The sequence below is a fragment of the Ochotona princeps genome, chromosome 12 (assembly GCF_030435755.1).
Source record: "Ochotona princeps isolate mOchPri1 chromosome 12, mOchPri1.hap1, whole genome shotgun sequence".
NCBI classification, from domain to species: domain Eukaryota; kingdom Metazoa; phylum Chordata; class Mammalia; order Lagomorpha; family Ochotonidae; genus Ochotona; species Ochotona princeps.
The window spans coordinates 68,006,213-68,019,408 of record NC_080843.1 but is presented as its reverse complement, the minus strand read 5'-3'; the positions used below and the strand labels follow the sequence as shown (position 1 = coordinate 68,019,408).

General features: G+C 48.0%; 1 protein-coding gene across 2 annotated transcripts in view; it reads right to left on the bottom strand.

Moving 5' to 3' along the window:
* Nucleotides 1-13,196, bottom strand: part of CRYL1 (crystallin lambda 1) — a 105,532-nt gene that overhangs the window by 28,514 nt on the left and 63,822 nt on the right. Inside the window, exon 4 of one of the 2 annotated variants that reach the window (XM_058670988.1) lies at nt 4,451-4,612. The exons of the other annotated variant lie outside the window; for it this stretch is intronic. Coding sequence (XP_058526971.1) covers nt 4,451-4,612 — 162 coding nt within the window. The remainder of the gene's footprint in view (nt 1-4,450; nt 4,613-13,196) is intronic. 2 annotated transcript variants of the gene reach the window in all.

Sequence of the window (13,196 nt, the reverse complement as noted above, 5' to 3'; positions counted from 1 at the left end):
TGGCTGGGACCTATTGGGTTCACAGTCTCAGGCTTACGAAGAGGCAAACATTTTGCAGGTGGACAGGGAACTAAACTGGGCTCCTAAAAATGGCTGAAGTGTTACATTTGATGCTATGTGCGTTTTATCACTCTATATAGGAATGAGTTCAAGGGACATTTACAGATATAACATTACAATAATACACAGTTATACTACCAATAATTATATATAATGTCTCATGAGCTTAGTATTCTATAGTGACTCCTATGTATCACCCACAACCCTAGTTACATGGCTGTACAATGGCCACACAGCCCCATATGTGCTCTGCAGACAACAAGCCTGCCAAATATTTAATCTTCTGCCAACACAAGGCCAGATGGCTTCTGGGTCAGTCAGGAGGTGGAGTCCCAAAAAAAAAAAAGGTGCTTTGGGGTACATCCGGGGCCTGCCCAACGGAAATAGGTAGGTCCTGGCCTGGTGGTTCAGGGCTGCAGGGAGCCCACCCAGCCTGGCTCATCCAGCAGGCAAAGAACCATCCTGTTCCAAACTCAGGTCTGAGGCCCACCTGGAACCTGCTGCTGCTCTGAGCTTAGCCCGACATACACCAAGTGACAACAGCCTGGGATCCAAGGTAACTTCCAGACAGTTCTCAACCAACATGCCTGGCCACGGGGCCTTCAGCATGGCAGAGTGTTCAGTTACCCTCCAGGCTCTGTGCTAGCCTGCCTGCACTAGGCCTGATCCGGACTACCCTGGGGCTGAGCAGATGTGCCTGTCCCGGAACACCCAAAAATCCAGCCTCCAGCCCTGCCCGAGGGCCCAAGAGAACATCTGGATGATGTGTCGGGGAGCCTGTGCAGGGTGGGGACAGTGACCAGCCACCATGCTGGGACCTCTCCCTCATCCCTTGCCCCATGCAGAGGCCCAGCGCCGAGGGCTGCGCCTTGGTCGACTGCCCATGCCCCTCCTCGGAACCACTGAAGGGTTCCCGATTACCTAGTAACCACCTGGCCAATTTCTGGGAGGTGTTTTCCTCTCTGGCACCCCCAGAGGCTGGTGGGATGAAACTTGAAAGGCGGTTACCTTGGGCTAGGAGGAGAGAAAGGTTACTACCCAACAGAGCACTGGGCTGGGTGTGACCAAGGGGAAAGTGACCAAGTGTCGTCTCACCCATTGGGTGGTTCAGAATCGCACATGGCCAAAGTTGTGAAGGAATGTGGATGGTAACTTTTAAACAATCTGATTCAGTTAATTTTCTTTTTTTTTAGTTATGTTAAAAGTAAAAACACTGATTAGAAACCGGAAGTGGCCAAGTGTCAACACTATAATCAGGCATTACAATCTGGTACATGGCTCACAGCTTCTAACAGTCCCTCCTGTGGACACCCACGAGAGCATGGCACACAGGCCATGGAAAGATTGGGCAAGTGTTCTGTATCAAAACTAGCTAATGGCTGCGGCTGGGCCAGTCTGAAGCCAGGAGCTGCCTCCAAGTCCCCCATGGGGTGCAGGGGTCCAAGCACTTGGGCCATCCTCCACTGCTTTCCCAGGCACATTAGCAGGGAGCCGGATCAGAAGTTAGACCAGCAAAAATTCGAACTGGCACCCATATGGGAAGCTAGCACTTCAGGCAGAAACTTTAGCCACTGTACCATAGTACTGCCCTTCTCCCTTGTCCCCCAATCAACTTTCTGAAATACCCTCATGTACGTCATGAGATCAGAGAGCAAGTCTCATGGACTTGATATTTGGGTGCTTTCAATTAGGCCCCTCTTGGCACCTGAGTTGTATCTTTGGCTGGGCCTCTTCAACAGTCCATGGTCTGGGTCTCCGTGCACTGTATAAGCATCCTTCACTCTCTCCCTGTATATCCATAGGCGGCCACATCCAGGAACAGACAGCTGTGTGTGCTTCATAACATGCAATACGTGCTAGGGATCCATGCTCCGCCTTTTCTCTCCATGCCCTTCAACTGCTCTTGCTCAGAAAGAGCCATTCCTGACCCTGGTCACTCGTTCCTTACAAAACCCCCTGCCTCGTGTGTGTGACCCCCATGTCCGTCTCTTCCCCACCTTCCCCCTAAGAAAGGCCCTCACTTCCTTCCCAAAGCAGGTCTTCCAGCACCCTGGGCTCGGCTCACTGTCTGAGCTGGTGTCCATTCTTAGAGTGATTCTCTGGGTCTTCTATGGCCACAGGTGGGTACCCCTAACTGGGAAATCCAATGACTCAAGTGTTCCAAAATCAAAAACCAGCTGAAGGGGCCCGGCGGCGTGGCCTAGCAGCTAAAGTCCTCGCCTTGAACGCCCCAGGACCCCATAAGGGCGCTGGTTCTAATCCCAGCAGCTCCACTTCCCATCCAGTTCCCTGCTACTGGCCTGGGAAGGCAGTCGAGGACGGCCCAATGCCTTGGGACCCTGCACTCGCGTGGGAGACCCGGAAGAGTTTCCTGGTTCCCGGCATCGGATTGGCACAGCACTGGCCGTTGCACTCACTTGGGGAGTGAATCATCGGACGGAAGATCTTCCTCTCTGTCTCTCCTCCTCTCTGTATATCTGAGTTTGTAATAAAATAAATAAATCTTAAAAAAAAAAAAAAACAGCTGAAGACCAGCATGATGCTCTGAAAGCCACAGGCTATGCAGAAGCTCAGGGCCCAGGTCTTCCGATTAGGGTCTCTCAAAGCAGGGAACTCCATACAAATATTTCTAAGCTCTGAAACTTTCCTGGTCCCACACATTTCTGGATACTCCCACCTCCTGGCATCCTCCTACTGCTCCTCAAGTCAGAGTACGGCTGTTTTTCCAGCCACACAGGTCTGATCACAATTCCCCACGCCTCGGTCTCAAGTCTTAACTTGGCCCCTCCCCAGTCCCAAACACCCTTCCCTTCATCAGGCCCACCAGATCCTACCCAGGCTCCTCTGCATTGCTTCTCCCCAGCCTTGACCTCTGATGACCTGATGATGCCAGGGGTGAGGCCACCATTATACACTACCACGTTTGGCACAGACTAAGCTGTTTCCTTTCCTGCCCTAACAGGCTGTCCTGGTTCCCCGAGGTCAGGCTGAGCTCATGTCAGGACATACATGTCTGCTCTTGCTACTCTTTGCTCACATCAGTACATCAACCTCAAGAACATTTGCCGAGTGGCTGCAGGTCAGTGGGGAACTCGTTGTCCAGTGTGAAGATAAAATGCTCCCTGGGGAAGCACGGTGGCTTGTCACGCTAAGCCTCTGCTACAACTGTCAGCATCCCATATGGATGCTGGTTCGTATCCTGGCTGCTCTACTTCTGATCCAGCTCTCTGTTTACGGCCTGGGAAAGCACTGGAGGATGTCTGAGGGACCCTGCACCCTCACGGGAGACCAGGAAGAAGCTCCTGGCTCCTGGTTTTAGATCAGCTCAGCCCTGGCCAATGTGGCCAATTTGGGGAGTTAACCAGTAGGTAGAAAATCTCTCTGCCTCTCCTTCTATGTTTGTAAAATCTGCCTTTCCAATAAAATGCTCCCAGTGAATAACAGGGCCAAGTTAACTGGAATGGAGGGATGGAAGAGGAAGGAAGAAGGCAAATCCAACTTCCTGGATCAGAATCCAAGGAGTGGAAGGCAGAGCAGGCATTTGACAAGACTGGCAGCATGTGGACTGCATTGACGGAACCGAACACAACTTTGTTCAGTCTTGTTTTTGTTCAGTTTTTGTAGTTTTTCTTATCAATACACATCACAGCAGCTCCCTGACATCCCACTGGGCTGTGCAAGCTTAACAAAGCCCTTTACCTTGGAGAGTTACGTCAGAACTATTAAGCAGTCAGCCCCCACAGCTTCCTGGTCAAGGACCAGGCCATGAAGGGCTCAAACCCTGGCTTTTTCCATGCCCTCATGTATTCGGTCCAACAGTTTTGGATCAACCTCTTTTTTTGTAAAATGCTGGTGATACATAACTGCATGTATACTAAAAACGACCGCACTCTAAGAAGACAGCCATGAGGGGTGGGTACTTGGCCTGCCAGCTCTAACTCATGTTCCACACCCGTGTGCCTGGGCTGGACACTTGGCTCCTGACTCTGCACCGTGGCAGACAGAAAATGACAGCTCCACAAGCTGCCACCAGGCAGGAGGCCCAGACCGCACTGCCAGCTCCCAGCTTCAGCCCCAGCCCAGCTGTTGTAGGCATCTGGGGAATGAACCAGTGGATTAGGATCGCACTGGCTCGCTCGCTCTCTCTCCCTCTCCTGTCCTCTCTCTCCCACTCTGTTTTTCTATTTCTCAAATGAACTTCTCTTAAAGGTTCATAGAACATAAGATGAAGATGTAAGTTTGGATATAAAAATGTTTGCTATCCAAGCATTTTTTTCTCATAATACACATTTCCATAAACTTTTTGAAGAAACTTTTGGTGCAAGGTGGGGGGGGGGCACCGCTTCCAAAAACCATTGCGCACCAACTACAAGCGGAAGGACACACTCACGGGGTGGGCCACGATGCATTGCTTCACATGCGCCAGGCCGGTGAACAGCTTGGAAGGCAGGAGGCAAGAGCTGGAGCTACTCAGAACTACTCGGTCATCCACCATGCGATCCAACTGAGCAAAAATCTTCTTTTTCAGGTCCAGGTTTTCCGGAACGCATTCCTGAGAAGGACACAGTGTGTTACCACCCATGGACCCTGCACTCGGGCACCAAGCACATCCTGTCACATCCAACCCATCCCAGCACTTTCATGGCATTAAAAAAAACCACCCGCAACACCCAAGAACAAGAAAAAAACTGCTGAGGAGACGATACGAGTTGATAACACTGGCGGTGAGTGATGACTGTATGGGAGTCTGCCATTCTTCCCAGCCTGACGTAGGTCCGAACATTCTCATCATTATTAAAAAAAAAAAAAAAAAAAAAAAAAAAAAACTTAAGTTCTCATAATTATCAAGTCCGCCAACCATCCGGGGGTGGATGCCGCAAACTGAACACATAACAGCCCCCCGAGGCAAAGGCTCTGGACACCCACACCCATCACCAGCACTTATTTTCCCTGGCGGCCTGACCATCAGGCAACCAATCTTCAAGGAAAAATTCCCATCCTTACAAAATGAACACACACTTTAGATGTGTCGTTCCCAAAAGATTTCTCAAGAATCCGCTTCTAATTGGAAATCCTTTTTGGAAAAGGCCTGTGCTTCTGAAAGGCTAAAATTACATTTAATGGGGCTGGGGGAGGCAGGGAGGGAAATCGGTTGGATTAATTGCTACAGATAACAACCCTCTGAAATTCTAATTACACAGCTGGGGCGGATGTGAGAGGCATCCTCAAACCCCAGCCAGTCCAGTCCAGGCAGGCTCCTGGGAGTAGGAGGGTGGGCAGTGGGCAGAGGGAGCTGGCATTGCCCATACCTCTTGCACTTGCAACCCCTGAAGATCAGCCCAGTAGTCCCTCCTGCTGAAGGGGGTCCCTGCTCACCCTGGGGCAACAGGTGCCGCAAGAGAGGCAGTGTGGCTCCCAGATGGTTCCTCTGGAGGTTAGAATAGTGACGCCTACCACAGTTGGATAATCACCCGAGGGTCCTCAATGAGGTGCTTGTTAAAAATGCGTACTCTCATCCCCAGGGAGCGAATTGGTCTCCGGGATAAGGCCCAAGCAGTTGCATGTTTAACATGCATCCCAGTGATTCCGGTTCCAACTAAAGTTTGGGGACGCCTCTTCAGAGGCAAGCAAAGTGTGGGTACTTCCTGCGCTCAGTGGGGTGATGAACGGATATATCCCAGAGGATTCTCCACTCCAATTTAATATCAGGGATCCCTCTCCTCCCCCAGCTACTCTGGGACAACCAAGGACGCCCTGACAGGAAACAGTAGTATAGTAGGTCCTGAGAAAGGTCACAGAAATGTGTATTCATTCTGAAAACACTATGCATGAATTTCTATTATTTCTATGTTTGTTTTGCACCAAAAAAAAATCTCATGTTTTAATTTCACTTTTTGGACCTTCCCTCATTAGCACTTTGGTCATTTCACAGTTGTTGATGACCTGGCCAGTTTTACTGAACTGTTAGCTGAACTGGCAATGTCACGTAAGGCAGTGAAAATGACCAGAAGTGTTCAAATACTGGCGCTCAGTGCTGAAGTACTACCAGAGCTTATTTCCCTCTAAATTAAAAATATACCACAAGTCTTCAAAAAGTCCATGGGGAATGCAAAGTATTAAAAAAAATTGTGTATTTTTAAAATTTCTTGCACCAAGAGAAGTGAAGTGCACTTTTTCTTCATTCTTCAAGAACTTTCCAAAGTCTCATATTTTCCAGTCTGACAATAATCTAATCATCAAGGATATAGACTATCTTAAATTCAATTGTGGGAACACAACATATGACTTTAAAAGTTTCGCTCTGGAATTAGGGATTCAACATTGCGCTTGCTTTATACTTTCAAAAAAAAATAATCAAGTCATGTGAAATTTTATTAAGAACAAAAGGCCACATAAGCAGCACATCTCAAAGACAGAAGGAAAATGGAGTCATTTAAGAACTGTTAAAGCCCATTGTGCTCAAGTCGCTTATCAGCGGGGAAAGAGCTACCGTAGCTGGCTGCCTACATTCAGTTCTTCCTGGATCAGTTAAGTCTGCAAGTTGGGTTAAGTTTAAATGGAGCCTTGTAGCAAAGCCAGAGACTCAGAATGGTGCAGATCCTGTTTAAGCTCCTGAAAGAGACCTCCTTGAATGGGCCGATTGTGAGTCTGTCATGCGGATTCTCCCCTGAAATCCTATGCTTTTCTTCAGATCGTCTGATTATCAAAGAGGCAAGAAAACGCAAACCAGAGGAAACCCAAACCTGCTACAATTATGTAAGGCTTTTTAATGGCACTTGGCTTGAAGTTTTGTTGTTGCTGCTATTAAAAAAAAAAAATAAAATAACCCAATTGTGTGGGATGCAGGGGGGCCAAAACTCTAAGCCTCCATCCATCTATCCATGTCACACCTGATTTCACTTCCTTGCCATTCACTTGAATCCCCTTGGCCTGAGAAGGGGGCTGTGTGTGTGCGTGTGTACATGTGCAAGTGTGTGTGTGTGTGTGTGTGTGTGTGTGTAGGAGATTGGAGGAGGCAACTCCTAGGGGACCAGGCTGTGCTCTGTGCAGTACGGGACTGGGAAGAAGGGGACAGAGCCCCTGAAACAATGACATAGGAGAACTGACTGCACTGGCTCCCTTGAGCCTCAGCGGGGAACCCACAAGCACACCCACAGTCCAGCCGAGACAGAGTGGGTGAAGTCCTGCATTGCGTCCCAGCCCAAGGCTGGGTTCAGTTGTCACTGTGACTATGACAGCGCCCTGCTGAGCACCGGCTTCTGCCGGGGTCAGTCCTGCTCCCATCCGGCAGGCAGGAGACATGACATGTTGGTAATATTTTCATGCACAGACACCACCACAGGCTTGCCCAGATTTGGACAAACAGAACAAACCTCAGGGAGGAGCAAAGCCTTCTGAATATCACAGCCTCCAATGGCATAGCTGTCCCTCTTAGTTAGGGGGATTCAGTCTCAGACACCGGAAACTACGTTGCATGCCCAGCCCTACACACACTGCTTGTCTGTTTTCCTGGGCCTAGATAGTTACAATAAAGTTTCATTTCTATATTAGTCATAGTGAGAAATTGACAATAACAAAAAGGACAACTCTAAAAATACAGTGTCCAACTAGAAACCATTATGCTCAGTGAAAAGAGTCAATCACAAAAGAACAAATACCATATATTCTCTCTCATATAAGGAAGCCAACATGGAAAGTGTAACTCCAACAGTCCATTCTATACTGTTTTTCTGATTGTCTGCTTGCTTTTTTGGCTGTATCCCATGTGTTTTGATGTTTTTATCTCAGTTTGGTTGCTTCCAAATAACCTCTTTTCTCTAGTAGAATTCATCACGTGCTCATGAAGCAGAAGATGGCATCATTTTTCCCAAGAGACTTCTGTGTTTCCTTTTTGTCACGCATGTGTTGGTTACTCAGTGGCGCGTTATTTTTTCAGAGTGCTATAATTTGTTGTTGTTGTTGCTGTTGTTATTGATGTGGCTGTTATGAAATAAGGTCAATCTGAAAAACAGTAATATTATTACAACCCCAAACAGCCTGTATCTCATGCAATAAGATATTGTAAAGTAACCAATGAACCAACAATCGATGTGAGTCAGACTGCTTATGATCTACATCAAAGAATTGTAAAACCTAATATACTTGTAAGGCCCTATGCTACTCGGAAATGGGGAGGGACAGCAGAGAAATCTTATTTCACCCTAGAAGGTGTGAGGAAGACGGGAAGTATAACCTATCAGGATCATAACTGGTAACTCATAGACAATAGACTCGAATCAGCATTAGACAATAGCAAAACTACAAAGGCATGTGGGGGGAATCAGGAGCAATCCTAACAACCTCTTAACAGGAGGTCATACGCATAGAGCATGGGGGACCCCAGAGTGGAGTAGGTGGACAACAGGAGGCTTGTATCCCAACCCTGAAGACTCCCAGTTCCTCACTAAGGACTTTCAGTACGAGCACCAAGGACTACATCCCAACTGCCAAGGAGACCATGGGGAAATGGAGTGCCTTCAGAGGCCAAGAACTCTGAGGTCATCCACCCCCATTTGGATCTCCCACATGGGATGGAAGAAGTCCAAGTCCTGCCTTGCAGGATCCAAGGTCATCAGAACGACAACCAAGAGCACTGAGCAGTCCACAGAAACAGAAGAACAGTAAACTTCCTTAGGGACTAGCGAGAGGAGCTTTCTCTGGTCCTTGCCTGGTTCTGAATTTGGGTCCCCACCCTATCCCGCAATGACCATCAGGATCACTCCAGAAACCCCTCAAAACAAACAAACAAGCAAACAAACAACCAAAACTAGAATAGATAGAGAACAACAAGGAAAGCTTAGAAACAGACAGGAAACGGTCAGCGGGGATGCACTTATAACTCACTGGGTGGGACACAAAGATTAGTTGCTCCTCACTGGGGTATGGAAGATTTCTCTGCACACCCCTCCTAAAACTGTTCACCTAAACTGTTGACATATGTCTTGTTAGAGTTATAGAGTTAGACTACACGAAACACAACCAGGTTCAGCAAAATCATGCTTCAATGCTATGTACTGCTAAATACTAAAATTAAAATAGACATCAGACAGCTGAATAGTAATCTATAGCCATTTTAAGGTGTATAGAACCCAGTTGTATATAAACTAATAATTGAAATGTCAATGTAGGGCCCGGCGGCGTGGCCTAGCAGCTAAAGTCCTCGCCTTGAAAGCCCCGGGATCCCATATGGGCGCCGCTTCTAATCCCGGCAACTCCACTTCCCATCCAGCTCCCTGCTTGTGGCCTGGGAAAGCAGTCAAGGACGGCCCAAAGCTTTGGGACCCTGCACCCACGTGGGAAACCCGGAAGAGGTTCCTGGTCCCGGCTTCGGATTGGCGTGCACCGGCCCGTTGCAGCTCACTTGGGGAGTGAAACATCGGATGGAAGATCTTCCTCTCTGTCTCTCCTCCTCTCTGTATATCCGGCTTTCCAATAACAATAAAAAATCTTTAAAAAAAAAAAGAAGAAATGTCAATGTAGAAGTCACAGGATGTGGTTCAGAACTTGCATTCTTTTTTTTTTTTCTCTTTTAATATATTGGTTACTCAATAGCATGTCAACTAATTCCATAACATTATAAATGGTTACTGATGTAATGTCAGGGCTTTTAATTGATTGGGATGATACTCTGCCGGCTCTATCTTCAGACCAGAGATGGTCTCCCCAAGAAACCGTTGAACTTATCTGGACAATAAGATGCTGGACTTTATGCTTGGTAGATGCTTGCAATGAAAGAATCTCAACTAGACTTGAACTGTGGTAATACAACAAGGTGGAGGAATCCACCATGGGGGGGGGGGGGGAATCCTAGTGCCTATAAAACTGTGTCACATAATGCAATGTAATCAAGAAAAAAAAGAAAAAGAAGAAAAAGAAAATACAGTGTGATAACATTTATAAGATGGAAATGCTAATTACCTTCAATCAATACACATTGTATAAATGTATCACATTATCACACCTTTCCCCACAAATATGTGTTTAAAATTGAAAGCATTCTTAAGTTATTTAAAACTTTTGAACTGTTTCTGGAACTTTCCAGTCACTCTTTTGGGGTCACAGTTTGCCAGCAGGTAACTAAAATCACAGAAAGTGAAGCCATGGCTAAGGGAGGTGAACTCTTACCAAAGGGGGTGGTAAGACACTGCGAGGGATACAGGCAGCCCGTACCAGAGTGCCTGGGCAACAATTCTGGCTTCATTTCCAATTCTAGCTCCCTGCTGGTGCACACCCTGCCACCCTGGAGAGAGTTCCTGGCTCTTGGCTTGGCCTGATCCAACTCAAGCTGTTGCGAAGATTTAGGGAGTGAACCAATAGGTGGATATCCGTGTGTGTGTCTCTGCCTCTCAAACAAACTTGGCAGCTAAGAAGTGACAGTATGTTTCAACACTGTGCCTTTCCTCTCTTTTTCTAAGGAAGAAAAGGGAAGGATGGCATTACAGGTCATCCTGTAAATGCCTTTCATTCTCTGTTTAACTAAATCATGCATAAGCTTCCGTGTTCTCATCATTAGTAAAAATTACTTGTGTGATGAATTCAACTCGCCAATGCTTTCAGGAAGCGGGCACAGCCACAGTCAGCTTACTGGGTCATTCCAGGGAAAGGGGCTGCTCTCGCTACTGAATTTCATCCCTTACTTGGTAACATCTACTTGCCAGCACATATTTCTACACTGCCAATGAGATTTTGCTGAGGATTTTTCAAAAACGCATCCAGGCATTTTCGTAGGCATCCTGGTCACTGGAAAATTTACATTTGCTACTGCAAAAGATCTGGATATAATTTGCAGTATGGTAATGACAAGACTCCAGTGCTTAGGGTATTCTGCAAACAAGGAAGTCCTATCGGGTAGTTCCAGGGGGGAAGACTTGGCAACAACAGGAAGCACGAGCAGAGGAAAGCCAGCTTCAGGCTGGAACGGAGTGACTGAGCGCTTGTCTGTGAGCGGGACTGATGTCTCGGCTCCAGCGCGGCTCACCAGGGTCACACTGCCCCCCCCTTTGAGAATCCACCAGATTCACAGACGGCATGGTCATCCCTCCCAAGATGGAGACACTGTACAACCAGCAGAAAGAAGATGAAATCCACCAGGACAAACAGCACAGGTGCAGGAAACACAGGAAACAGCAGAACTGCATCCGTTTTCAGCATCACAGGCAACACGCTCGCCTGTGCCTTAACCAGGGAACTCACTTCAACACCCAGACACGTTACAAGTCCTAAACAGAATCCTACACTAAATGGTCCTAAAACCAACTACGCACAATCAAGAGAGATTTTTCAGAGCAAAAATCAGCACTTAAAATCTCTAGGAATGTGGCCTCCAGGGCCCAGGGAGGTTTCAGGTGAGAGAATGAGGGCTGCTTGCTTTGAAGAGCAGCAGGCCTGTCTCTGGTGGCCACCCCGAGCGCGCACAGGCCAGGCCTGCAATGCTGAGTATGTGTCCACTCCCATCTCCATACTAATCACTGTCTTTGATACTGACCTCTTCCAAAACAACTCCTTCAGAACTGGGTCCAAACGCCACAACATGAGAAACAACGCCAGCCTGCACGTGTTGTACAGTTTACCTGCGTCTCAGCTTTCTCTCAAGGTAAAAAGCTGAAACTACGAAATATACTTTTAAACAAAATGTTCAAAATGGAATAAACACAAAGTTGAGACCTGGTAAACTATCAAGAATGAATTTTCAAATTTTTATTTCTTTCATTGAAGAGGTAGAGAAAGATAGAAACCTAGACATACATATGGAGATTTCCTGTCCTGGTTCTCATCCCGAAAGTCAGAATTAGGAGTGCAGCAGGGACTCAAGCCAGCACGCTGATATGAGACGGGACACAGGGGTCTTAATAGCCACATCCAACACCTGCCCCAGCACGTTGATTCGCAAAAGCAATACACAACTTTAAAAACTACAGTCATTAAAATTATATGAAAGTGTACATTAAAAGAAGGAAGTATACAAAAATGTTGTCAAGAATATCATCTTGCACTTTACAGGGGCATGCTACCCAGGTGCCTTTGCGCTAGCTGGATTGGTAGGAGGCCTGGGGAACGGCACGAGTGGGCACATGTGGGGACCAGGCAGGCAGAGCGAGCCTGGGTATGTCCCCATGTGTTTGGTCCCAGGCAGTGTTGGAGGAGAGGAGGGGAGAGCCCCAGATTGCATGCTGGCCTGCTGTGTGTGGTGGACTGGGTTTGGGGAACTTTAAATGAACCTGAAACTTGGGTGTGCAAAGGGGTAAGGTCCCAGGCCAGCACAAGTGCCAGCAGCTTGGGATCCTAGTGGGCAGGCAGAGCTCCAAACCAGCACACCACGACCACCGGAAGACTGGGCTGGGGAACTCCTGTGCTCCTAGGCTCAGGGACTATAGATTGATTAGGGAAGGGGGTAAGGAGATGTGTGGCAGAGAGGACCACTAAGGGAGTATGTTACAGGAGAACAGTGAGTTTTTAGGGGCTTCCATTAACAAGGTCACATGTACTCACCAGCATAAGCTGGAACTGGGTGCAGACTGGGTCAGGCCAGGCCACAGCACCCACCGGCAAATGCCAAGGTGAGATGAGGAATGCCAGTCTGGGCTACAGCACCCACCAGAACATGTGAGACCTAGTGGGGGAGGTGCAGGGAGGAGAACCTGGTGCGGTGGGGGAGGGGGTTTCAAGGACTCCTGCTGGGCCACTGCTCCCACTGGTGAGTGTGAGAACTGGAACTGGGAACAAACCAGTCAGGCATGGCTACAACACCTGCTGGCCTGCATGAGACCTGGGTTAGAGGGAGGGCCAAGCTGGGCTAACCAATTGTAGCCACTGGTGCATGCTTAGGTCAGAGTAAAAGCAGACTGGTTGTGCTTTGCCACAATATCAGCTGGCAAATACTGGGACTGGGGGCAAGCCCTGTGAAGCTAGACTGCAGAACTACCTGAAGAGTGTAAGTGTTGGGCCTGGGAGTGGGCTCTGTAAGAAAACTGTGGGCACCTCTCTGATGGGCTGCAACTCCCCCTGGTGAGAATAAGAATTGGGGTTGTGAAAAGGGCATGAGACGAGTGTAGGCTAGATAGTGGGGTTGGTTGAGTTGAGCTAGACTTCAAAGCCCT